At 36.7% G+C, this 26,634-nt stretch overlaps 1 protein-coding gene and 1 non-coding gene across 2 annotated transcripts; one reads left to right on the plus strand and one right to left on the minus strand.

Moving 5' to 3' along the window:
• Nucleotides 1-7,732: 7,732 nt before the first annotated feature.
• TRNAV-AAC (transfer RNA valine (anticodon AAC)) lies at nt 7,733-7,806 on the minus strand. Its single transcript has one exon. It is a non-coding gene; the product is annotated as a tRNA-Val (tRNA).
• A 3,900-nt stretch (nt 7,807-11,706) lies between these two features.
• Nucleotides 11,707-15,424, plus strand: LOC103404630 (3-oxoacyl-[acyl-carrier-protein] synthase I, chloroplastic-like). The gene is made up of 8 exons (XM_008343554.4): nt 11,707-12,313; nt 13,000-13,358; nt 13,458-13,889; nt 13,997-14,170; nt 14,283-14,396; nt 14,564-14,665; nt 14,774-14,840; nt 14,950-15,424. Exons 1-8 carry the CDS (start codon nt 12,148-12,150, stop codon nt 15,015-15,017), a joined length of 1,482 nt encoding a protein of 493 aa, XP_008341776.1. The 5' UTR covers nt 11,707-12,147; the 3' UTR covers nt 15,018-15,424.
• Nucleotides 15,425-26,634: the final 11,210 nt, after the last annotated feature.

Raw genomic sequence — 26,634 nt, forward strand, 5'->3', positions numbered from 1 at the left:
TCAATACATGAATAATGGGCTAGAGTTAATGCTCTCTAATGATGGTGAAGGAGTCCCTTTTATAGAATAATGGCTCGTTCCTCAATACATAAATGATGGGCTAGAGTTGATGCTCGTGGCGAGGCGGTTGCTCAGTAGGCGGCGATGCTCTCTAATGGTGGTGAGGGAGTCCCTTTTATAAAATAAGGGCTCGCTCCTCAATACATAAATAATGGGTGCTCTCTAATGAAAGTGAGGGAGTCCCTTTTATAGAATAATGGCTCGCTCCTCAATACATAAGTAATGGGCTAAGTCCCCTAAGTATTTTTCATGAGGCCTAATTGGGGCCCAATATATGATACATAATGTAGTCCCCCAAGTCTTCGGTCGTCTGTTGGCTGAAGACTTCAAATTGAATCTATATATGGGCCAAAATGGCGCTTGTTCGGAGGCGGTATTTGTATACCCTGCACTGAAGCCGTGTAAGTAAAGCTTTGTAAGTGAAGTTTTGTAAGTGAAGTTTTGAAGATCGAACTCTGTAAATGAAGCTTTTGAAGCTAGAGCTTTTGTAAATGAAGCTTTTGAAGTTGTAGCTCTGTAAATGAAGCTTTTGAAGCTAGAGCTTTTGTAAACGAAGCTTTTGAAGCTGATTGACATGAGTGATGCTCATGAATGTTTGATTGACATGAGTGATGCTCATGGATGTTGACATGAGTGATGCTCATGAATGTTTATTTATGATTGATATGAGTAATGCTCATGAATGTTTATGTATGATTGACATGAGTAATACTCATGTATAATATGAAGTACTGGACGTACTTTTGATCACCTAGTTAGTGGTAATATTGGCAGGTTGCCGAATATTTGTGGAGTACTGGGCGTATTTTTTATCACCTGGTTGGTGGTAATAGCGGCAGGTTGCCGAATAATTGTGAAGTACTAGGCGTACTTTTGATCACCTGGTTGGTGGTAATAGCGGCAGGTTGTCGAATAATTGTGGAGTACTGAGCGTACTTTTGATCGCCTGGTTAGAGCTATTTTGGGCTCATGGGCATTCGCCCTCTATACAACATTCCAGCCTTATTTATTTTGGGCTTTGCCCCTTTTTTTTTTTTTTTTTTTTTTATACCCTCTGATAGGGTTTGTACAGATATCTCCGAAAGATACGAAAAATAAATTACATCATTCAAAAATAAGGAAAGTAAATCACATCATTCTGGTAAGTTGTTTATTCCTTGCTTTTGCTTTTCTCTTTTCCCCAGCACATTTCTTTTGCTTTTGTGTTTTCTCTGCAACTTTGAAACTTGCCTCGCTTGAACCGACGAATAGGGGTGACAGCTTGCACCTCCCTTTTTTGCTTTTGTCATTCTCTTTTTTCTTTCTCAGAAAATAATTTCACATGGCATTACCCTTTTGCTTTCTCCCATCCATGACACCGCTAGCACAGCTTTCTCCTTTTGCTTTCTTTAATTTTTCAATTAACCACTTTCTGCTTTTGCTTCTTCTTCGGCTTTTCTCCATCTCCATGAACCACTAGAATATCGATTAAGCGGTGCAGAAACAGCAGCAAGCTAGCAACATTGCAGTTCTGCCTTGACGCCATCATCAAGTAGATACTGTTCTGTTGTATGAACATGTAGCTGACACCATTGTCGTACACCACTGGATCTTAGGATTACAGATTGCCTTCTTTTTCGATGAACTTGGTGAAGAAGCGTTTGGCCTGAACAGCAGAGACATCGTCATGGTAGTCGCATCAAATCAAAACTCTTCCTTTGATGTCGAGCAGAAAAAGCACCGAGGCGGCACCGGCCATCAGACTGAAGATCAAGAGAGTTGAATCCGACCCAGTTGTCAATACACCCCCCAAAGATTTGAATCTGACCCACTTGTGCTCAGCATGGCGGAATCGGCGGTGAAACTAGAGGCTTGGGGTCCCTGGCGGAGGAGTCAGCGACTGTACGGAGGAAAGTGACCAAGATGCCAAGGCCCATGTCAATTTGCCTGCAAGCGACTTGGTTGTTGGACGTGGTGGGCAAGAAGAAATAAAGGGGGTCAAGGAAAAAGCCGGCGATGCATATGATAAAGAAGATGTGGTTCCATTAGGTCACAGGTGCAAGAAGATCATCAGCATGAGTATCCTTGAAGTCGCTGCGTTTTGCCTTGCAAATCGGAGTCCGATAAGCTGGAGAGAGAAGAAGAAGAGTCGGTCCTCGGCCTGGGATTGGGTTTGAATTCCAAAGACTGGGTTCGAATTTGAAGCGTCCTCCATGGTTTTGAAGCTTCAAATTTCAAAACCCTCGATCTTGACGAATGCTGAGAGACCTCCATCTTTTAGGCCCTGTGTTGTAGTGTTGTAATAGTATGATGGTGACAGGTGTAGTAGCTAGATTCACGATGCTGCGGTGTTGTTTAGTTTTTCCAGATTTTGCAGATTCATGGTGGAGGTATGAAAAATTAAGATAGAACCGACATAATTTTTTGTGTCGTTTCCCACAGACGGCGCCAAATGTTGATGCACAAAACCGAAGGTCTTGGAACAACGTAAATCCGACCGTGAATCTGCATGTAATGTAAATAACACAAGATGTATCGTGGTTCACCCCAAGGTTTGGGCTACATCCACACTGATTGTATTTATTTGAGGGAGAGACAGCTCTGAGAGTGAGAGCGTTGAGAGAAGGTGAGAGGGCCAAGGAATTGGCCTCCCGTAATTGTGAGGGTGATGGGTCTTTTATAGAATAAGGACTCCTCACTTATTACATATTTGCCCCTTCCTTTATCACATAATTACATTTAAGTCCCTCGAGTATTTATACGAGGTCTAAATATGAGGTCCTAAATATGGTATAAACAAAAATAAATAAATAAAACCTTCATCTTCCCCAGATTCGGAGGAAGAAGAAGAAGAAGAAGGAAGAAGGTGGAAGAAAAAAAAAGAGTTGCAGTCGGAGGAAGAAGAAGAAGAAGAAGGAAGAAGAAGGAGGAAGAAGAAAAAATAAAAAATAAAAAAAAATAAAACCGAATTTGGGCAGATTCGAGAGGAAGAAGAAGAAAAAACAAACTTCCCCAGATTTAGAGGAAGAAGAAAAAGAAGGAGAAGGAGAAGGAGAAGGAAGAATAAGGAAGAAAGGGAATAAAGGGAAGAAAGGGAAGGAAGGAGGAAGGAAGAAGGAGAAGGAGAAAGAAAAAAAAAGTTGCAGTCAGAGGAAGAAGAAGAAGAAGAAGAAGAAGGAAGAAGAAAGAAAAAAAAAACGTGGATAACACGTGGCGCCCAGTCATTGTCCACATGGGCGCCACGTCACAATTAACGGCAGATTTAACAGTTTGACTAACGAATGTATGAAACTGTCCTAAAATTTACACTTTAGGTATGAATCTGAGACGAAAAAAACTTGATGTACTAAATGTTGAAAACCACGAAACATGAGGGTAGTAAACAGTCTTTTACCCTTTAATTAAAGTGCTTTGATCAATAGTCACCTCTATTTTTTAAAATTAAAATAATTTTTGAATTTATCCTTTTATCTGCATGATGCATTTTTTTTATTTAGTGGAGATATTAGTAATTAAACTATATTTTCTCTTCTTCCAAATATGTTTTTTTTTTGTTATGCAAACATTTGATATTATTTCTTTTTCCAAATGGTTTTTTCTTTTTCAAATAGTTGGTGATCAACATAAAAGCTCGTGTAATTTTTTCAATTTGTTTGTGAAATTATATTTTTTTTTGCTGTTTTTTTAAGTATAGTTGTTGATGAATTATTATTATGTACAATACATTATGTATATATTATTTGCGGATACGTTTGAATTTACAAAAATCATTAATTGGTACGTTTATTTGCAATTTTGGTACGTTTGATTTTATACATATTGTTAATATTGGTACCTTATTTTTATTTTGGTACGTTTTATTTTGTACATATTTTGTATTGGTACGTTTATTGTCACAGCCCGTCCCGAACTTTTAATGTCGGAGACGTAAAACGACGGATTTACCCTTAGTGGGTATTAAGGTATGTGTGTGACATTATTTGGTTTAACCTTATATTAGTTTTGGAGAAAAATAATTAAGAGGAGTTGGATTATAATTTTGGTTTTTGTTAATTTTGGTTAGGGATTTAGATGATGGATGGTGAGGATTGAATGTGGACCATGTAAACCCCTTACCCTCTATCTTTCCCGTAACTCTCTCTCTCTCTCCTCCCTCACGACACTCTCTCTCTCTCACACCCATATCGTACGGCCACACCCAAAACCATTCAAAACTTCACGGATCGAAGCTATTGAGGTAAGATTCTTCATCATTTCGTCGTCCTGAGTTGAATGGTACTAATTTTAAAGGGTGAAACATTCGATATCACGTGAAACCCGAACCCATATTTTTGGTCACTGTTCATGCACACGTGAAATGTTGTGTTTCAGGGAATTCTAGTGAGCTTAGTGAGGTCCCAAGGAAGCTCGGAGTGCTTCGTTTAAAGGATTTGGACGTCGGGATCACGAGGTTTGATTTTGGCCGGTTTTGCTTGGATTTTTCCGGTGAGATTTAGTTGTTTTTGGAGCTTAAAGTAGTGTATCGTGATTCTACATGTTTGGGGCTTCATTTTGGTATAAAATACGAAGAAAATGGTTGAGAAACGAAGGAGAACAAGGCATTTGAAGTTTGGCCAGAAACCGGCCGCCGGAAAAACCTGTCCGGCGAGCCGAGGTTAGGGATGCTGCGCGTGGGGGCGCGTGTGGCCTCCAAAAATTTATCTAAAAATTTCTTGACGTCCGTGACGTCGAGTAGGTCGATGTGGTATATTCATATACCCAAATTGAGCATCGTATGAGAAGTTATTTCGAATTGTTGGTTATGTGTTTAAATTAACGTTTTTATAGTTGTTTCGCATATAGGTGACACCTATCCCGAGGACGAGCGCATCCAGGGACGTCACGGGGGTTACGACCCATCGACTTATCAGTGAGTGGGCAGTTTTGTTTTCGTATTACCTATATACTATTGTTTTTCCCAGAAAATGCGTTTATTTGAAAATTATGATTTAATTTGCCATGCATGCAATTGTTGAGATATTTGGGTTGATAATTGATGCATATATACGTAAATTGACGCGGTGGATGCACATGTGAGTTTTTATATTATTCAGACGATGTATTTATGTGAATGGCATTGAAAGCTCATAAACCGCACCTTTGGTATTAGTGCTTATAGTATTCACCACACCGCACGCTCACCTTGGATCCAAGTAGGTGGATGTCGAACAGACCACTAGAGGTCCGACATGCCAGTCGTACAGACCATTAGAGGGGTTCCGACTGGTGGGTGACCTTAGATTATGCGCGCAGATGATTGATGAGAGAAGCACTAGAGCGTATTATTTCACCATTTTAGTCGTACAGACTACTATACGTAGTTCCGACTTATGTGCAGTGTAGTGCCGTACAGGTCACAGTTGGTGACTCCGGCAGGGCCGTACAGGTCACAGTTGGTGACTCCGGCTGGATGGGATATTGAGCTATAGAATTAGCCGTACAGGACCACTATAGGGTCTCCGATTGATTTATTATTTCACCTGATTTATATTGATGCATTCTTATTATATTTTGGCACGGCATGGCATATTCTTTCTGAGATGTTATATTGTTAGATGATGAGCTGAGTTTTGATGATATGTGTATATATATATGTTTATATTCTATTTTCTGGGAAAGTATACAGGTTTTACGGAGAGGGGTTAGAAATGTTTTAAATGAAATGTTTTGGAAAATCTTTGGTTTTACTGACCCACTCACCTTTGTTTTGCGCCCCTCCAGGTTCTAGTTAGCAGTTGGTGGCTCTCGAGGTCTTTTTCGGCATTCTGACAGACATACTGCATGTAGGACTCACCTGCGGGTGTTGTATTTTTATTTTGGTCCTACTTGACTGCACTTAAACCTATGCTCTAAATTTGTGTGTTTTACTTTATAACTCCCTTTTCATGCTAGTAGGTTGTTCTGCTAGTGATTGGTTTAAATTCCTTCATATTTCTGTTGTATCTTGCTTCCGTGTCGCACTTTTGGCTACGTCACGCTCACGTGACGGCCAGCACGCCTTGATCCTCTGGGTCGGGGTGTGTCATTTATATTATTCTCAATCCTATTTTCTCTTAATGTACTAAAAGAAAAAATTATTTTGGTACATTTGATTTTTGTGGATTTAAAAATATTTTAAACTATTTTGGAAAGAAAATATCTTAAATCGTAGATAAATATTGCTAAATTATAGCATTATTGTGAAAATAAATTGAATCTAACCAACTTTTTTTTTTACAATTATCTCTAACGGAGGAGAGTGTAATCAAAATGCTAGATTATTGGAAATTTGTTACAATATAATGTGCATATAGCACCAAAATTATGACAAAAAAAAGTTTAATCAAATCACTAAAAAGCATGGATGTTTGATCTAAAAAATTCAAAACTGAGGTGCTTATATTAAAAATCCCAATAAAAAATTTAAAAAAAAAATTAAAATGAAACTTGAAAAAACTTACCATAAATTCCTAACTTTGGGAATGACCATTGAGTCAGTGTCGCCTGTTCATCATTTCTACAAACTTTGGGGTGGGTCGATCAGAGCTTCAATTGGAGATGCACAAGTCTTGTGGTACTTATCCAGCTCACATTTTCACTCCTTAAACTGATTAGTCCACACCCCCGTTATGTATTCAGACATACCCGGCTCTTCCATATCGATCTCAAAGTTGACCTCAAATAGACCAAAAAACAAAAAACAAAAAACAAACAAGTACTAGTTAAAAATAAATAAATAACAAAGTAAAATTAATAAAAATAATAAATTAAAAGAACCACACCTACTGAGATCTTTGTCACCTCGCGCCCTTCACCTTGAGGGCGAGCTTCTTCTGTGTAGAGGCTTTTATAGGGCACTTCATGCGTAAGATCGCTCCAATGTCGTGAGTCAACTGGCGGTTGACTCTGGCATCTTCTTGCCAAGTAAATGGGTCTTAAATGACCTTGTTCTTGTCTTGCGTTATGCGGCGACCATTGGTGAACAACTGCTATGAGGACATCTGTAAGTCACGCTTAGCTCGCGTGATTAAAAAAGGCATTTTGTGAGCACGAACGAGCGTGCAGAAAAGCCAATAAGAAAAAATCAAAGGAAAATTTTGGTTCAAGCATTATAAGGTGAAAAAAATATTACTCTACTCACAAGAGTTGGTCATAATTATGAGAGCAACTTTAATAGAATGAGTTTGCTGCTACAATAACGTCTCAATCCAAAAAGGCATTGTCATGTGAGTATAAACTTAAATGGAGCAATACATTATTGAGTCGGTGACATCACATAACAATGAATTCATTCTCTGCAATTGGCTTTAAAGCCTTAATATGAGGGTTAGGTTCAAAATTATGAGTTTGGAGATGGCCTTTACGTTTTAAAACCTTAGTCATAACCTATAAACATGCAAACCTACATTATAACCCACCAATAAGATTGTATCTAGTGACGTGTCCTTACTTTTATGTCGATGTGTTGATGTTGCAAGATTGTACATTAAGCAAGTCGGCAGTTGAAAACAAAAGTATTTAAATATTAGCATAACCAACCGCCGACTACATTCTAGCCCTTAAATCTACATAGGTGGAATTTTGAATTGGATCTGCATTGGACCGGGCCCAGCTCAGTGAAGTCGAGTCAATACACGAGACAGGAAGCAAAAAAGGATTATCGCAAGATAAGAAGTGGCTTCGCCCGGGTTCGAACCGGAGACCTTCAGTGTGTTAGACTGACGTGATAACCAACTACACCACGAAACCGTTATTAACCCGTGGCCAAATAGTCGTATATAATATAAAACAGCAGTAGAGAGGCCTGTCCCTGGGCTGGGCCTAAGACAGTTGGCGACTTGGGCAGTTAGGATTTCACCCAAAAGCGCTTGAAGTACTTATGGAAAATTAATGCAACCAACGTTAATGCATCGCATTGGAAATCATGCTGGACTTATTCCTCATGCTTAGAACTTAAGTGGCCCGTAAGCGAATGCGGTGTCTCATCTACTGAGCGAAGTTATCGAGGCCACGCCTCTTGCATGTAATGCGAAGCCAAGCCTGCGTGTGCCTAAATAGTATTCTTATCGATCGGGGCTTTTTTTGGCATGTGCAGAAAAAGTAGATATAACAATTTCTTACATGATTTATTAATCCAACTTAAAACGATACGAAAATAAAGAATGTCGGGTCAACATATTAACTAATCAGGTTGTTATTGGGACACACGCTAAGAACCCGTTAATCAAGTTTACCTACAGATAAACCGTTTCATCCAAATAAGAAAAAAGTTAGTTTGATAATTTTAAATCACTAAAAAACGTAATATTATGGCCATAGTATTTACTCTCACATAAGTGAGATTAAAAAATTCCAAAGCACATAAAAATACCAAAGCACATTAAAAAATTCATAAAATTAATTTACAAGTGTGAAAAAATATGCAAATGCTCGTGATTGCATTCTTTACGCTTTGACGATTAGTACATCGTCCAAATTTTTAAAACTACAAACCCTTGTGAACAATGTTCTTAGAGGAGTTCAAAATAAATAAAAATTCATAATTATTCATGTAAAAGTGTGAAAATAATATACAAGCGTTCATGGTTGCATCCTCTACATTTAGACTATGGAGGCATCGTCGTTTCGGATTTTAAAACCGTCCAATTCCTCATGAATAGTGTTCATTGTTTGAGTGAAAAATTAATAAAAATTCATAACATTAATGTAGAAGTGTGAAAAAATATAAAATGAAATATATACAATCACTCATAATGACAACCTTTACACCTTTCGTGAAGGGGTTAACTCCAAAATTTGACACCGTAATCCATAAACCCTAGATTTACATTTAACAGTAGAGTGTCATTTACACTTTACTCTTCTCACCGGATTTCGTTTTTCAGATTTTCTTTTTGAAAATATGATGTGTTAGCGAATGCATAAAAATGAATGGTTTGGATCCTTGATGTCATGTTCTAATGTTCACAGTTAATTGAAATATGAATAAATGTTATATAGTTCCTAGAGACTTTATAAACTTAGAGCAATATTTTCACTAACCCTAAAAATCTGAACATGATATCAATGAGCCGAACTGTTCATCTATCTGCATTCGCTAAAAGATCATGTTTTCAAAAAAGTAAATCTGAAAAATGAGATTTGGTGAGAATAATAGAGTGTAAACGTAAACGACAATGACGATTAAATTTAAATCTATGGTTTGTGGGATTATGGTGGCAATTTCGGAGTTGACCTCTTCACAAATGTTGTAAAGCTTGTTGATTGGATTTTTACCACCTACAAAAGTAGGGATAAAAACACTTAAAAATATTTGCAAGAGAACAAGATAGTTGTAGTATAAATGGCACAAGCAAGGTCGTTTCCCTAGGGATTGAATGAATAATTTGTATTTAAACTAATTCTTAATTAACTATTTAAAACAAAGTTTGGAAAATGGTAATTTTGTGACTTAAAGTATTAAAAACTTAATAAAAACAATTAATAAATCAACTAGAAAATCAATTTAATGAAAATCAATTTAAGGAGACACTAGGGTTTTGCCATCACCTAACATAGTTCTGCCAATTACTTATGAATTACCCATGCATATTTCGAAGGTTAGGTTTTCCTAAAGTATGTCCTACGTGGAACCTCCAACATAGAACATATATTTAACATGCAACTAGAAAATCAATTTAATGAAAATCAATTTAAGGAGACACTAGGGTTTTGCCATCACCTAACATAGTTCTTCCAATTACTTATGAATTACCCATGCATATTTCGAAGGTTAGGTTTTCCTAAAGTATGTCCTACGTGGAACCTCCAACATAGAACATATATTTAACATGCAACCCGTCCGGACCTTCGGTTTAAATATGAACATGAAAGACTCACTAAGTTTTGTGAAAATCCTTTGAAAAACCATGCAACCCTTAAGACGCGGTGTTCATCTTAGTGAAATTACAATTATTAACCACAAGAAGCTAGCGCCAATTTCAGGGAACCTTTTGACCAAAATTGCATCAAATTACTTTTCTAAATATTCTAATGGTTGCAAACACTAAGATATTTAGATAATTTACACCGATGATTAATAATTCAAAACATGCATACATAATATCATAAGCAAAATGAAAAGAAACTACATATTTTTGCTAAGGCTCGTGGCCTCGCCCTAGCAAAAGAAACTAGTTACGAACAATCATAAAATAAAATATTATTAAGAACATGTAAAGAAAACACTTTGTAGGTAAAAAGTCTAAAATTCTCTAAAGTAGTGTATCTCCCTCTTAACCCTAATGGCTAAATATCCTTATTTATACACTACAAAATAAAACCCTAAAAGGTCTTACAATAAAACTAGGAAACATAATAAAATAATAAACTAGCAAATAAGGTTTCCTATTTGAATTGAAATTTGGACTTCTAAAAAAATCAGACTTTTGACCGACCAAATCAACTCCGATTTGGTCCCAAAAGGTCACTTGAAAGCTGAAGACGTCCATATGAATCCTCAGAAGGAATCTTCCTCAAAATATGCCATCTTGATTCCAAAATATCCAAAACATCCAAAAACATCAACTTAGGAAAGTTGCGCGCTGACACTTCTTTTCTTTGCCACGATCAAACAGCTTGGTAGAAAAATCTAAAACTTTGACACAATCATCTTGATAGACTCACGAACATCCTCCAATCGGAATCGCTCCAAAATTAGTCCATTTGATTACTTTATGCTCAAGAGTAAATCGAATGTCCTACATTAGAAATATAACTCAAAGTATCAAAATTCACACAAAATAATCAGTAAATTAATACTAAGATTAGGGTAAAATATATATAAAAATATTGATTCATCACAAGTACATTCCTGTTTAATTATGTTTATTCTCCTTTGATTTGTCTAAATACCAAAAATAATAAACATGAGCATGCAAGGAATTATAGAAATCATTCCAAGTAGTATGATAAGTATTGAGCTTTTATTCAAAATAAAGTGAAATTCACACTGCTCTTATGGTAAATGAAAAGTAATTCAACTTCTTAATAATAGTGCATTGGCAAAAAATAAGAAGACATTTCATGTGCTTATAGAGAGTTGACTACTCCTCCAATTCCTCAATTGATTTTATTAGGGTAAAACCTCAATTATTTTTTCATTACAAAAGGTAGATGGGTTGAATAATTAATTGTATATATTTTTTCGCACTTCTACATTATAAAAAAAAAACTATTCAAAAACCTTACTACAACAATAGTCATAGGATTTAATCTCACTTATGTAAGATTAAACCCTTACCGTTGAATTCTTTGATCTCATTTACATTTTTAGTATTATATTTTTATTTAATTATTTATTGATTAAAATATATCTTCTTTAACGGGTTTGACCATATTACCTGTTAATATTACGGGTTGATTTTGATCGGATCATGTTACCCGTTCATTTTAACGGGTATTATACGATACGACCTGTTAAAATATCATATATATATCATGAAAACAACACGAACACGAAAAATACAACACGAATACTAGGCGTAGGAGAAAGTAATGTTATTTGGAGGAAGATACTGTGGAAACAATTTACAAATAGACGATGTGCATAGCAATTAGGTAGGCAGGCAACATTGTAATAAACAACCGCAGGAACAGGTAAGCATTGAAGGGCAAGGCACCCTGAACCACAACAATAATAATGTCCTTCCTTCATTGAATACGTGAATTCTTCTTGTAGAATATTTGAATTCTTCATTTTTTTAGGTATTTGCATTGAATAAGTTGAACCCCAAGTGGTTGTTTGTGGTGGTTAAGCGGCTGCAGAGAAAAAAAAAATGAAACCAAAACCAAAAGCAATCGAAGGACTCTTTTGCTATCATCGCCCTCAAACTTTGTTCTCTAAACGAATTAGATAGGTGGCGGATTTTCCAACCAAATTATTTAAAGCCAAAACAAAACAAAACCCTCTCTTTGTTACCTCCTCCAAATATCTCTCTCTCCTTCTGAGTTTCCTTCTATCTATTAAACCCTCTTCTTGTTTTGGAAAAATAGTTAGAGAGAGAGAGAGAGAGGAAGAGGAAGAGGAGAGAGAGGGAGAGAGAAGAAATCATGGCTGGAATTGCTGGTCCTTGTTCTTCTGGTTTGCTGTTTAGATCAAGAGAAGCTGGGAGCATTAATGGAGCTTCCATGGCACAGTTTGATGGGCTTAGGCAAGTGGAGACCATGCATATGCCTGTAAATGGTAACAAGTCAAATGGCTTGGGTTTTACCTCAGGTAAATAAACTCTCTTCTGTTATTGTCAATTTTCCTTTTTTTTTACCTTCTGTTTTTATGATGCAATGGCATTATAGTTACTATAAGTGATAGAGATTAAAAATGATATTAAAGGAAGTGAGGTTCCACTATAAAATCAATTAGTGGGTAAGTAGGAACGACTAGTTTCAGGGAAGGGCTAAGGATATTCCTTCCAAATGCAGAAATGAGTCTAGTAGCTGACTGTATGTGTCTATGACAACTTTCCTAGATGTAGTGAGCCTTGAGATGCAAGCATGGTTAGATATTAGTTTAGTTTGTTCCTAAATTGGTTCTCAATTTACAATATTGAAAAGCTTGTTACTTTATAAATATGCTAAATTGGTCCATCCTTCTTGTAATTCTTCTGTTTTGTGCCTTGGTTACTACTATTAAGTTTTATCTTGAGAAATTTAGTCTGGTCAATCTGAAGTTCTGAACTATTTATTAAGTTTATATTTGTTCAAGTTTGAGGACTGTACTCCAATCTGACAACCTAACACGCAAGATATGTTGCAAAAGAACTTACCTTATCAACTCATCTAATTAATTCGAATGTCCTCTTCGCATTGTGGGGCATTTGTATTGGTTTGGTACTTTGGTTAAGGATCAGAGAAGTGATTTTTCTCAATTGGGTGTCCAGTTCTAATCTTGTTCTCCATTCTCAGCACCAAAATGCAGGATAATCAAGGCCATGGCATCTTCAACTGTTTCTGCTCCCAAAAGAGAAACAGATTCCAAGAAACGAACTGTAATAACAGGAATGGGTCTAGTCTCAGTTTTTGGAAGTGACATTGATACATTCTACAACAAACTCCTGGAGGGAGAGAGTGGGATCACTCTAATAGATAGGTTTGACGCTTCAACCTTCTCAGTTCGGTTCGCTGGACAGATACGTGATTTCTCCTCTAAAGGCTACATTGATGGGAAGAATGATCGCCGTCTAGATGATTGCTGGAGATACGGTATTGTTGCTGGCAAAAAGGCCCTTGAAGATGCCAACCTTGGACCTGAAGTTCTCCAAACTGTCAGTCACATTCTTACTATCTGAAAAATGCATTTCAGGTTTTCTTGCCCATTATAGCGTTGAACACTTGTCTGATACATTGATTTTTTGTTTTAATAGATGGATAGAACAAGGATCGGAGTGATTGTGGGGACTGGCATGGGAGGCTTAACAGCTTTCAGCGCTGGAGTTGAATCTCTTATTCAAAAGGGATACAAAAAGATTAGTCCATTTTTCATTCCTTACTCCATTACCAACATGGGGTCGGCTTTGTTAGCAATTGACACTGGCTTAATGGGACCCAACTACTCCATCTCCACTGCTTGTGCCACCGCAAATTACTGTTTTTACGCAGCTGCGAATCACATTAGAAGAGGTGAAGCAGATATTATGGTAGTTGGTGGAACTGAGGCTGCAGTCATGCCTACTGGTGTTGGTGGGTTTATTGCTTGCCGGGCTTTGTCTCAGAGAAACGATGAACCCCACAGAGCTTCCAGACCATGGGACAAAAATCGTGATGGTTTCGTTATGGGAGAAGGTGCTGGTGTACTGGTAATTAAAAAATCATATATCATTCTTCTGTAGTGTGACTTTACATATGATTACATTGTGTATGGATCCTGGATCTTACTGAATATTTTTTGTTTCGTTGTGCAAAGGTTATGGAGAGCTTGGAAAGTGCATTGAAAAGAGGAGCACCGATAATTGCAGAGTACTTAGGAGGTGCTGTGACATGCGATGCTCATCACATGACTGATCCTAGGTCAGATGGTCTTGGTGTATCGTCTTGCATAACCAAGAGTTTAGAAGATGCTGGAGTTTCCCCTGAAGAGGTAAGAGCATTTATTGTTCTCCAAAACTAAGGAAATTTTTATTCGCCAATTAATGTATCTATGGCCATTCGAGATTCTGATTTTTTTTGTGTGGACAAACTATGATTCACAGGTGAACTATGTGAATGCTCATGCAACATCTACACTAGCAGGGGATTTGGCTGAGTTTAATGCAATCAAAAAGGTCTTTAAGGACACATCCGAGATGAAGATCAACGGGACCAAGGCAAGAACCTGAATCCCATTTACATATTTACTCTCAAAGAAATGATTTAGTAACTCAGTATGCATACTATTTCCCACTAAAATCCGGCAAGATGGATTATTTTTATACTAAACTTATCACACGAAAACAGGTCATTCTAATTATCTTTTTCTTTTTTTGTGTTTCAGTCAATGATCGGACATGGTCTTGGAGCTGCTGGGGGATTGGAAGCCATTGCAACCATTAAAGCAATCAACACTGGCTGGCTCCATCCTACAATTAATCAAGATGTATTGCTTTTTCCCCACTACATTCACTTTCCCCTGCTTTTGCTTCACTTTTTTCATATCAAATTATGCTGTTTTAATTCAATACTTACTAATACTTGTGGTTCGTAGGACTTGGAGCCTGCTGTTACAATTGACACTGTCCCGAATGTGAAGAAGCAACATGAGGTTAACGTTGGTAAGTGCTTTTACACACTCTCATAAATATGCCAAAATATAGTATCTGAGTTCCTTGTATTACAAGATACGTAGTTTCCTTTGGCTAATCAAAGATCTCCCACTTGCAGCTATTTCAAATTCATTCGGCTTTGGCGGACACAACTCCGTGGTTGTCTTTGCCCCCTTCAGTCCCTAAATAACATTCAAGCCATGAAGAAAAGAAATATCTTACACTAATATTTCGCTACTTAGAACCATTGATTCGGTGATGTTTCCATTTCTCTGAAGCATACAAGATGAGTATGAGCATCAAGTGCACTGTGAGGAGTCCTCAAGCTCATGTAGCCCTTTTCCGTGTGCAAATGATCGGATTTAGTGTGAGAATGAAGTGCATTGTCAAGAGTCCTCACGGGCATGAAACGGATTTAGGGTTTCTACATTTTTTTTCCCTTGAATAAAACATGAAATCAACTTTTTATTTTTGCTGTTCTTGCCCCACGGTGTCTTGTTTGCTGATTTTTCTGTTTGTAGTGAATTTTGTATGGAGGAGTTCAAAACATAATTGGCCCAATAAAGGACTTGAATAAAATTTCCTTCACCTTATTCTTTGTCCAAGTTAATTGCCATTGTTTATCCAATTTGAAGAAAACTAATATGTATTAGGAACTAACATTCTGCTAAGCTCCAGAAATTAAATATGACCATTAGTCATATAATTTGATATGAGAAACAATTAGGCAACTAACCAAACGAAGATATTGTAGCTTTTCCTCAAGAAATTGTTTTCTGGACAATTTTCCTTAAGAAATCAAGAATAAGTATAGTCATCATTCATCAAAGTATGTAGCAGATTTAGGATTAACTCAAACAATGAGGATTAAATAACTGGAATTGTTGTGGGATCAGATGGAGTAACCATCTTCTTATTTGCCCCAGCCACCGCCTACCGGAGTCGTAGTAGCAGCAGAAACTTGAGCAGGCTGCTGTTGAGGAAAGGGAGCACTGAGCCGCAGGCTGATGAGGAGCTCCATTTATCTTAAAAAAAGAACATAGATAATATATTAGAGAACTGCCCAAAAGCTTAACCCTATAAGGAAATGTGTCAACAATGTATTAAATAAGCACTCTCCCTCTTATGCAGCCACCATGATGTAGATGGAGAGACAATCAGACACGTGCATAGTAGCACAGTGGAACAAGTGTAGCACCCTAAGGTAAGTAGTTGAAAATATGTGGGGGGGGCTCTGATACCATGTTAGAAAATCATTGCCTCAAAAGTTTAAGGTATATATTAGAGAAATCATCTAACAATGTGTATCAAGCTAGGGTAATAGCTAGCTGTCGAAGATTCAGGGTTGTCAATTTTATCACCTCAGTTGTTGTATACCCCAGCATAGGACACGCATATATGCATTATACCACACAAAAATGAAATTTGATCATCGCCTTAGAAGTGGTGTAATGCTGAAGGGACTTTGGAATGGAATGTCCGTGGGAGCAGGATACGACGTCATCACTGTATCCTAAAAGGAAATTAAATCTGACGTCCAACTATCATATTCATATCAGACTAATCAAATCATTACCGTACTGTAAGTAATGCCATGTGTCATGCCCTAATTTCAGTATGATGCTCTGACGTGACATGCAAGGGAATAAGAGAGGGGGATCCATCAATCACAAACAAACTGATCGTGATTTGGCTGACCTAAGCTTTCGGCTTTGGCTGCTGAGAAGAACTAGGGTTTTGGCAATTATTCAACATCCTCTGCTAACGCAAAACCTAGAAGATCTTGCAGCACGTTTACCAAATGGGCCAAAATGCATAGTGATTAGTGAGTGTAAGCAGGTCCATATAGAGGGGCCTAATGACTGAGAAAGCCATCTCAAGAAGGCATATATTTCCCATACCTTGTTTGATTAAATACACCAAACAAGGTTTTTAATTAGATTCATCTTATTTTAAATCATTACAAAATTAGGTTTTATTTTGGCTGAATGGAAACGATAGTGTTAGTTGAATAAACTCAACTATAATATCAGAAGGATATCCTCAAAATTTAAAGGAGTTTTTCAGTTGCAGTCCTAATACATAAAGGGTCATTGAAACGGTCTACAGTTGAATATCAGAGTGCCCAACGAACAAGACTAACAAATAATAAGAATATCAGAGTGCACAACAAACAAGACTAACAAATAATAAGAATATTCTTAAACAAACTGAGAATGCCGAAACGGCTACAAAACCCTAAGAGACTACATTGTGGCTAACTTATTCTCTAATGAATAACAAAGCACCCTATTTATAATAAACTAACCCTAATCTCTAACAAAACCTAATTCTAACGGGCTAAGCCCATAAAACCAAACATTCAAATAAACCAAAATACTAATATTTTCCAACATCTACTGCCTTTTTTTTCTTTCTAAATTAGTTAATGTGGATTGGAACCTCAAGACTACAGCAACCAATTATATACCCTCTTCTAGGTTTTGCATTTTCATACAAACACAAGCTTGAAATTTACAAATAAATCAAACCTTTAACAAACGAAGTTGACGAAGTCATAGCCGATTTCAATAGTAAGCTTCGCCCTTTCTTGCAGAAATAATATACTCAACTTACAATAGGCTTAAGTCCAATAATATGCGTGTTCTTCAGTAAGAGCAGCGACCACTATTTATACAGACAAACAATCTATATGAATATCTAATTATAACCCTTGTAGGAAACCAACATTGTCTCCCAGTTTTAATATAAGTGAGTAATTTAGGATAAATTCCCTATTTCAATCATATATAAACTAAAACATCCAAACCTCTTCCAATAAAACTTTTCTAGACCAATTTGAACTCAAATATCTGGCCCAAATTCTCCTACACTATGCTCATATTCTAACATGAAGGTGATAAAAGAGACAAAAATCACCACTTCATTTCACGAAACCGCCTCTCACAGATCCGAGTTTGAGAGAAAGAGACACAACCGGCGGATCTAAGAGAGAGAAGAGATCAAGCAGAATTATCGTTGATCCCAGAATCAAAGGCAGAGTCAGTGTAGAAGGATTTTATGAATAATGTAATCCTAGAATCTCCCCTTTATTTTAGCAAAGATATATATATATATATATATATATATATATATATATATATATATATATATATATATATTCATTCACATTCATTTCTACAAAACCCCCAGCTCCCTTGCATAGCCATCATTAATCAATTGATTAATCATGTGCTGCTGCCTTTTCTATGCAGATGGAATGTCACTCTCTAACTAATGTTTAATTATAATTAAGCAGATAAAGAAAGTTCATATTAGAAACAGAAAGAGATAGATACCTTCCAAGATACTGCAATTAATTGGGTCTTTTAAGTTTTTGTCATTCCAACCACTAGCTGCTGCAACTTGCTAGAGACTAAGACCTGTTGTTAATCATTCACTCTAAATAAAAATTCTAATCAGGTGATGAAGTTGCTTCTGAAGCTCAATGTGTGGATCGTATTAGCACCCAAATTAATTAATTTCATTAACCATGTTGTAGGCCGACATTAAAGTTATAACTAGTAAACCCACTTGGTTGTTGGTAATAATTATATTTAGCTAGGGCTTGTTTAGTTGTTATTAGGCAGAGAATTATTTAATCTTTTTTTTTTCCTGGTTCTGAAAGTTCACACTCTTAAGTGCCTTGATGCTGAAGCATCATAAGCTTTAGTATAATTGAGTATATAATCCTTTGTTTAATAACAACAAACAATAGGAATTTGCCTTTAAAAGATCCTCATTTTTCTTCAACAATTCTGTGCTATCATATATCTCATCTAACTTTCAATCTTTATGGCCACATATATATAAATATACATGTGTATGGGGACTCTGTTTATATACGTATATTTGCATATTTTTGTTTAAGTTGTCTCCTTTTCCCCATTAACCAGATGTGAATTATACATGAAACAGTATTACCGTCAAATAGGTACATATTATATACGAACTTGTATAAATCTGAGGTTTCGAAGAGCGGGAAACCACAAAACATTTGATAGGAAATGACTTGGATATACGAGAGATTTGTAATAACTACTTGCAAAAGAGCAGTCATTTCAAATATCTCCCTAAAATATTTTGTGTTACATTTATAACCATTTTAACCTAAATCTCTTGATACTTGAAAATTCTCTGTCGAAACGTCCCAAGAGCTTAGAAATGGCAAAGAAAAAAAAAATTAGAGTTTTGAAGCAGAAAAGAGGCTGCTTCCAGTACACTACTTCGCTACATTTGCTTCAAAACACTATATTTAAAATAAATGGGCATTTGCCACTTAGTACTATGGTCTAATGATGTTTTTCTTCACTTGTAAGTAAGAAATCTTAAGTTGGATTCTCGTCAAATGCTAATTTAAACTACATTATTACTAACCCATTGTGAGGCATCCTTTTAGTGTATAATATTATTTGTTAAAAAATAATAATAAATAAAGGGCCATTTCGATTTAGACACACTCAACTCACCAAGGAAATCCCAAATTAATTTTGGTAACTAATGTCTATTGAATTTATTATTTCTGACGAATTTGCCATTTTAGATTAATATAAAAACAATTTTAAAATCTTGATTAAATGCATAAATTATTTGGTCAAATTATACCTTTTGGATTTTGAAAGCTTGCATTGTCACCATGAGAAACAATTTGTTAGTCCTAAATCCTATTGTTGAGGTAGAATTGAATGTCTATTTTTTTTTTTAAAAATAAAACAACTTAGAACTACGATGAAGTGTCTATGGTTTGTATCCCCGCTCACTGCTTTGCTTTGTGTTTAGTTTCGTTGTGTTTGCCTCGGCGTAGGCTTTCTTGCTTCTGTTAGGCTTCTTAGCCCTGGGATGTTCAAAAAAAAAAAAAAAAAAAAACAACTTAGAACTACGATGAAGTGATATTCCTTTTCACATGTAAGTAAGAAATTTTAGATTCATTCTTGCCATAGGCGAATTCAAACTAAATTATTATGGCAAACTCATTGTGAAATTTAACCCACTCTCTCACTCCATGATGTAAATAATATAGAACGTATTAAAAAAACTCAATGCCATCAAAAAATGGACACTTAGAGCATAGGCAATTGAAACCTTATCAATATGTAAACAAATCCTATCTACATCACCTCTCCAAGGTAACAAAACCTATATACCAACATTACATATACATTCGGTATCAAACTCATCAAGATTATCTAAACATTCAGTATTAAACACATCCACATTACCACTTAATAAGACTCAAATATAATAAATTATACACTAAAAATTAATTTGTTTCAAATAAATTATATGAAACTGGAAAAATTATGGTTGACAAAAATAGTAAATTGTAGAGGATAAATAGCCATGAAGAAAGGAAAATTTTATTTGAACTCACATAATTTCCTTCTACACCATGTCATTTTTTTTAAGGGAAGTGTTATTGGCACTCTAAAAATCTTATTCTACACTCCTCACAAGTATATTTTTTTTTCCTAATATAGAAAGTTTGGAGTGTAGAATGAGATTTTTGGAGTGCTAATAACAATTCCCTTTTTAAACTATCAATACTCTTTAAACCCAATTTACTAAACTACTTTCACAAACCAATTCAATATGTAAATTGCCTTTACACCCATTTAAAAAATAAAAAACCATATAATAAGTACTTATTATCGGGAAAAACAAAAGAAATCATCTTTACAACAAAAATTAAAATTTTATCCGGAAAACAAATTATGCATATACGAAATCGCACGACCGCAACCATGGAAAATCGCATGGCTAACTTACAAAAAGCACATGTTTGGATCAAAACCTAAACTTTGGGCTCAAGAAAGGAGCTGGCTCGAAAGGAGGCCCAAAGGGAAGATAGCTGGAGCCCAGTCAAAGCCCAGAAGGCAGAAAGGGCCTTTTCTGACTAGGTGCAGCTCATGAAGACCACTTGCTTACCTACCCAAAGGCCAAGTGGTATAGACTGATCAGCTATACAGCCCATAAAGTACTTTATGATGGCAGTCCATGTAAAATAGCTGATGAGTCATCACCCTCAAACCGCATTCGGGCAAGGCCACTGCTACAGGAGCCAAGCCAAGTTGTTTATATAAGAAGAAGGAGAAACCAGGAATAAGGACACTCAAACAAACAAACAAATGCAAGCACAAATTCTGCTCAAAGCCAGATTTACCTTCAAAACAAAGCTGTAGTCAGCCTTCATCCCTTTCGGGACAAGCCTTCATCCCTCTCGGGATAACCCTCTCTTCAACCTTTTGTAATAGCTCTGCTACCTTGTTCAACCTTGCTGTAGTATCGATTCATCTTTTGTAATCTCTCTCTCTACCCCTCTAAGCTTTAAGACCTTTGACAAAACTACAAAGATAAAAACCTGCAAGACGAGCAACCTTACCCGATAAGGTTTAACCTTGCCCGACCTTCTTTGCTTTAGTTTTGTCTTTTCAATATGTTGTATACTTCCAGTTATATGCAAGTTATTTCTAGCAACATGACTATTAAAAGGCTTTCTCAGCACTTGAATCCGATTTGAATATATTATCAGTGTTCAAACCAGATCCAAGTACTAAGCCCTCGGGCATGTAAATCTGATCAGTTAAAAGTCCTTGGCCTCAAGGCATAAAAAAGAACTTTATGTGGACTTAACCCATCCACGACAGTCCTTGATAAACGAGAAGTCCGAAGTTACTTGGGGCGCAAGTAATCAATCTACCTTCTAGTTTTCTTTCTATTATACCATGATTATCATAGAACGTTTGAGCGTGGAATGGATTCTAATGGAAAGCCTCAAGGCCTACACCTAAGGCCCCACAAAGGCATCCATTTGGATTCATTCTGTTCGGCGATCTAAAGAGTCTAAGTATAAGAATGAACTCTGATGGGAAGCCTCAAGGCCTACACCTAAGGCCCCACAAAGGCACCTATTTGGGTTCATTCTACTTTTTGGATTCGGGTAATCAGAAGTATAATAGTTAGAAAACTCCTACAACCACGAGAACAAATATGATGCGTTCGAGCACTGGTTTAGTTATTTATGGGAAGCCTCAAGGCCTACACCTAAGGCCCCACAAAGGCACCTGTTATAACTAACACGGTTTCTCGGATACATACATATGTACAACTAAAGCACGACAACCATTTTACATCTGCCATGCTAAAGATGGCAGTGGCACGCCTGAGCACCTAAATGTTAACCTTGATTGTGAGCCTCAAGGCCTACACCTAAGGCCCCACAAAGGCACCTCTCAAAGTTAACGCTGTCTTTCTCTTTCAGCCTTGCCCGAAGAGTCTTGCCCGACGAGTCTTGCCCGACAAGACTTGCCCGACGAGACTTGCCCGACAGCGCCCGACAGCGAAGCAGAAGCCCGACAGCAACCCTCAACCGGCGCCAACCTCCAGGGGAGCTGTGTGCTCGTCGGCCAGGAAACATCCCCGACGGAAATTCCTGACACAAACAACACATTTGCACAGTCCATGGAAAATCGCATATGGCTACAACCTTACACTCCTTAACCCTATAAAAACTTGAAATCAAACGAATGAAACTTGATTGGCATAAATCATTTTTTTCTTTCTTTCGTTTCTCACACATACTTGGGTTAACAAAATCCTTTTTTTTGTAGACAATACACATATAAATTCTAAAAAAATTGAAATCAAATGAAAAAAACTTGCATAAATTGATTTATAACTTAGTTGGAGGATTCAAAATTTCAAAATCAACATCTATCGGTAAAAAAGAGCTTGTTTTCTCTATGAGAATGTCTGAGGGTTTTAGCCAGAATAAACGTAGGATAAAGATTGTGTGATGGTAGGGTTTGATTATTGAGGGTCGGTTTATTGGTAAATGTTACTTTTATTGTTAATTTCATCTTGTATTTGATGATAATTATGCAATACAGTAAAAAAGACATTTAACGTTTTAATTTTAAGTTGGGTGTTGATAGGTGTTAAATAAGTTTACATAAAATTTTCCGAAAAGAAATGACAAATGAGAACCTTAGCTATTAATTAACCTCATCATCTCACTTTGGTAAGTTTTTTAACATGAAAAGATAGTAAAATGATTTGCGGACTTCTTTTTTTTTTTTAGTACATCGATTTTTTTACACTAAAGGGAGGCGAAGTTTAGTTAAGCCACATAATGGGCAACCTAATTAAGTATTGAATTCGCCATCATTTGTGGACTTTATCTAAAATATTCTAATACAATTTGTTGATATGTATTTTTCTATAAAATAAATTCTCATAATTTATAGGGTCATTTTGGTTCCGGTCCCTAATCAACCTAATTGTTAGAACAGAAGAGCAGGATAGCATTTTGCACCCACATGTTTGAATTTGAGGGTAAATCTTAACATCATTCAAGATATTTAACTCATGCATTTGTGCATTTAATGTCCCACAAATTATGAAATTTAAACAAAATTTAAATAATATCTTTAAAATATAATAAATACTTAAAAATAAATATTAGAATAATATTGTTGTTCACAAAATCATAGCAAGAAAATAATGTACCCACATAATTATTAACATATTAAAAAAATAACTACTAATATATTTTAAAACATAAAATAAATACATATAATTAGCATGGGTACATTTAGCAAAATAAAAAATGGTTACAAATAAATTAAAAAACATGGGTACAAATACAAATAAAACTTAAAAAAATATGGGCACAAAAAGAAATTAATATATGGGTACAAATTAAAAGTGAAAAGGAAATTGGTACAAATTAAAAAGGGTTACAAATTAAAAATGGATACAAACTAAATATAAAAATATATGATAAAAAATTTAGTCATAAATGTTGACACACCCCGACCTAAATCAAGGTATGATGGCTGTCATGTGAGAGTGACGTAACCATATGCACAGTGCGGAATCAAAAATTGATATAGAGAAATATGACTAAATAAAAATCCAACTACTAGGAGTACTAATTACGATAAGGTGCAAGTGCAAGATTAAGTGTTAAATACACCATCAAAGCATAAATAGCCTAAGTACAGTCCAACTGGACAAGTACTAATTATACAACACCCAAGGGTGGTCCTACGTTTGTGATGTTTTGTCAAAACCACCGTTGAAATCCCCGTGAGCCACCAAAGCACTTCTACCTAAAACCTAAAGGGGCGCAAAACAGAAAGTGTGAGTGGGTAAAAACAAAGTTTTCAAATTCATTTCATTTCTCAAAAGTTCTAGCCCCTCGCCGTAAAACCTGTATAATTTCCCAGAAAATATATATATATTGTTGATGCACAAAACCGAAGGGGTCTTGGAACAACGTAAAGAACACAAGATGTATCATGGTTCACCCCAATGTTTGGGCTACGTCCACACTGATGTTGATATTGTTTCTCTCTATCTGTATGTATGGGTTACAAGGGTGAGGGGGAGTCCCCCAGAGAAAGAGAGAGTTTGATAGAGTTATCTGTTTGTGAGGATGAGAGTTTCTGTTTAGGGGATCTGAGGTTTGAGGTTTGTGAGGGTGAGGAGGCCCTTTTATAGAATAAGAGCTCATCACTTATTACATATTTGCCCCTTCATTTATTACATAATTACACTTGAGTCTCTCAAGTATTTATACGAGGTCTAAATACGGAGGCCCTAAGTATGGTACAAACAGTAGTCCCCCAAGTCTTCAGTCAACAGAGTCTTTTGGCTGAAGACTTGAAATTTAGTCCATGTGTGGGCCGAAGTAACCAGATGTCGTCTAGAACCGATACTCGATATGAGGCGATGCCCAATCTGAAATGACGCTCAACTAGAAGTAGCACATGTTGCGAGGCTGCTCTGCTTGTGGCTTATGTTGCCTTGGTTGGCTCGGCTTGTGGCGTTGAAGGTGAGGGAGTCCCTTTTATAGAATAAGGGTTCTCTCCTCAATACATAAATGATGGGCTAAGTTGATGCTCGCGGCGAGGCAGTTGCTTAGCAGGCTGTGATGCTCTCTAATGATGGTGAAAGAGTCCCTTTTATAGAATAAGGGCTTGCTCCTCAATACATAAGTGATGGGCTAAGAGTTGATGCTCGCGGTGAGGCGGTTGTTCAGCAGGCGACGATGCTCTCTAATGATGGTGAAGGAGTCCCTTTTATAGAATAAGGGCTCGCTCCTCAATACATAAGTGATGGGCTAAGAGTTGATGCTCGCGGCAAGGCGGTTGCTCAGCAGGCGGCGATGCTCTCTATTAATGGTGAGGGAGTCCCTTTTATAGAATACGGGCTCGCTCCTCAATACATAAGTGATGGGTGCTCTCTAATGAAAGTAAGGGAATTCATTTTATATAATAAGGGCTCGCTCCTCAATACATAAATAATGGGCTAAGTCCCCCAAGTATTTTTCATAAGGCCCAGTTGTGGAAGCCCAATATCTGGTACATAGTGTAGTTCCCCAAGTCTTCAGTCAATAGAGTCTGTTGGCTAGAGACTTCAAATTGAATCCATGTATGGGCCGAAGTGACGGTTGTTCGGGGGCGGTATTTGTATACCTTGCACTGAAGCTTTGTAGGTGAAGCTTTGCAAGTGAAGCTTTGAAGCTGGAGCTTTTGTAAATGAAGCTTTTGAAGCTGGAGCTCTGTAAATAAAGCTTTCGAAGCTGATTGACATGAGTGATGCTCATGATTGTTTATGTTGATTGACATGAGTGATGCTTATGGATGTTGACATGAATGATGCTCATGGATGTTGACATGAATGGTGCTCATGAATGTTGACATGAGTGATGCTCATGAATGTTGACATGAATGATGGTCATGAATGTTTATGTATGATTGACATGAGTGATGCTCATGAATGTTTATGTATGATTGACATGAGTGATGCTCATGTATAATTTTTGGAGTACTAGACGTATTTTGATCACCTAGTTGGTGATAATAGCGGCAGACTGCCGAATAATTTTGGAGTACTGGACGTACTTTTGATCACCTAGTGGGTGATAATAGCGGCATGCTGCCGAATAATTTTGGAGTACTGGACGTACTTTTGATCACCTGGTTGGTGATAATAGCGGCAGGCTGCCGAATAATTTTGGAGTACTTTTTTTTTTTTTAGCTTGTTGCCTTCTTTCTTTCTTTATGATTACCCTTCGGTGGGGTTATACAGATGTCTCTGAAAGATAAGGAAAGTAAATCACATCATTACAAAAAAAAAAAAAAAAAAAAAAACTGCTCCAGAAGGTGAGGATGGCAGATGGTTGGAAAGTGGGATAGCATGTGCAGCTAACAGTTGCTTTTGCAGTGTCCCTCATGTGCTCTCGCTGAGGAGAGCCTCCCTTTATTCCCTGCTTTTGCATGTGGGTGTTTTTCAATGGATGGTGGATGACTGCTGTCTCGTCACTTTGATGCTTTTCATTTTATTTATTTTTTGAATACTGTTGAATACTGTGGCCCAGAAACTTCATCAGCTTTTTGTTTTTCTTTTCTTTAGTAACATCATGATCTTTTTCTTTTTCTATTATGTTCATTTACCTTGATCTCCTTCTCCTTTTTCTTTATCTTTCTTTTTATCTTCTTCCTTTTGGCAAATGGCAGCCAAGGGAATGATAATAGAATTGATAATAGAAACTTATCTTCTTCCTCTCTACTGTCAGTCGTGGTATTCGCATGAGGTGGGATCCCCGCAACAGGTATCGATAGTGGTTCGTATAAACCCATCTTTGAGATTAATCAACTTTTCGATATCATCAATATACGCATCTGCACCGTGAGGAAACATGGTCCCGCCACCAGGGAATTTAAACCGATCCCCTTCGTAGTGACCCCAATCATGCATC

This window comes from Malus domestica, chromosome 14 (genome assembly GCF_042453785.1).
Source record: "Malus domestica chromosome 14, GDT2T_hap1".
In the NCBI taxonomy this organism is placed as follows: domain Eukaryota; kingdom Viridiplantae; phylum Streptophyta; class Magnoliopsida; order Rosales; family Rosaceae; genus Malus; species Malus domestica.

Excerpts from the sequence above, each read along its gene's own strand:
- LOC103404630 (XM_008343554.4), top strand. The coding sequence starts at position 12,148 with ATGGCTGGAATTGCTGGTCCTTGTTCTTCTGGTTTGCTGTTTAGATCA. Across the intron at positions 13,359-13,457 it reads GACCTGAAGTTCTCCAAACT|ATGGATAGAACAAGGATCGG; the intron begins GTCAGTCACATT and ends TTGTTTTAATAG. Across the intron at positions 14,397-14,563 it reads TGAAGATCAACGGGACCAAG|TCAATGATCGGACATGGTCT; the intron begins GCAAGAACCTGA and ends TTTGTGTTTCAG.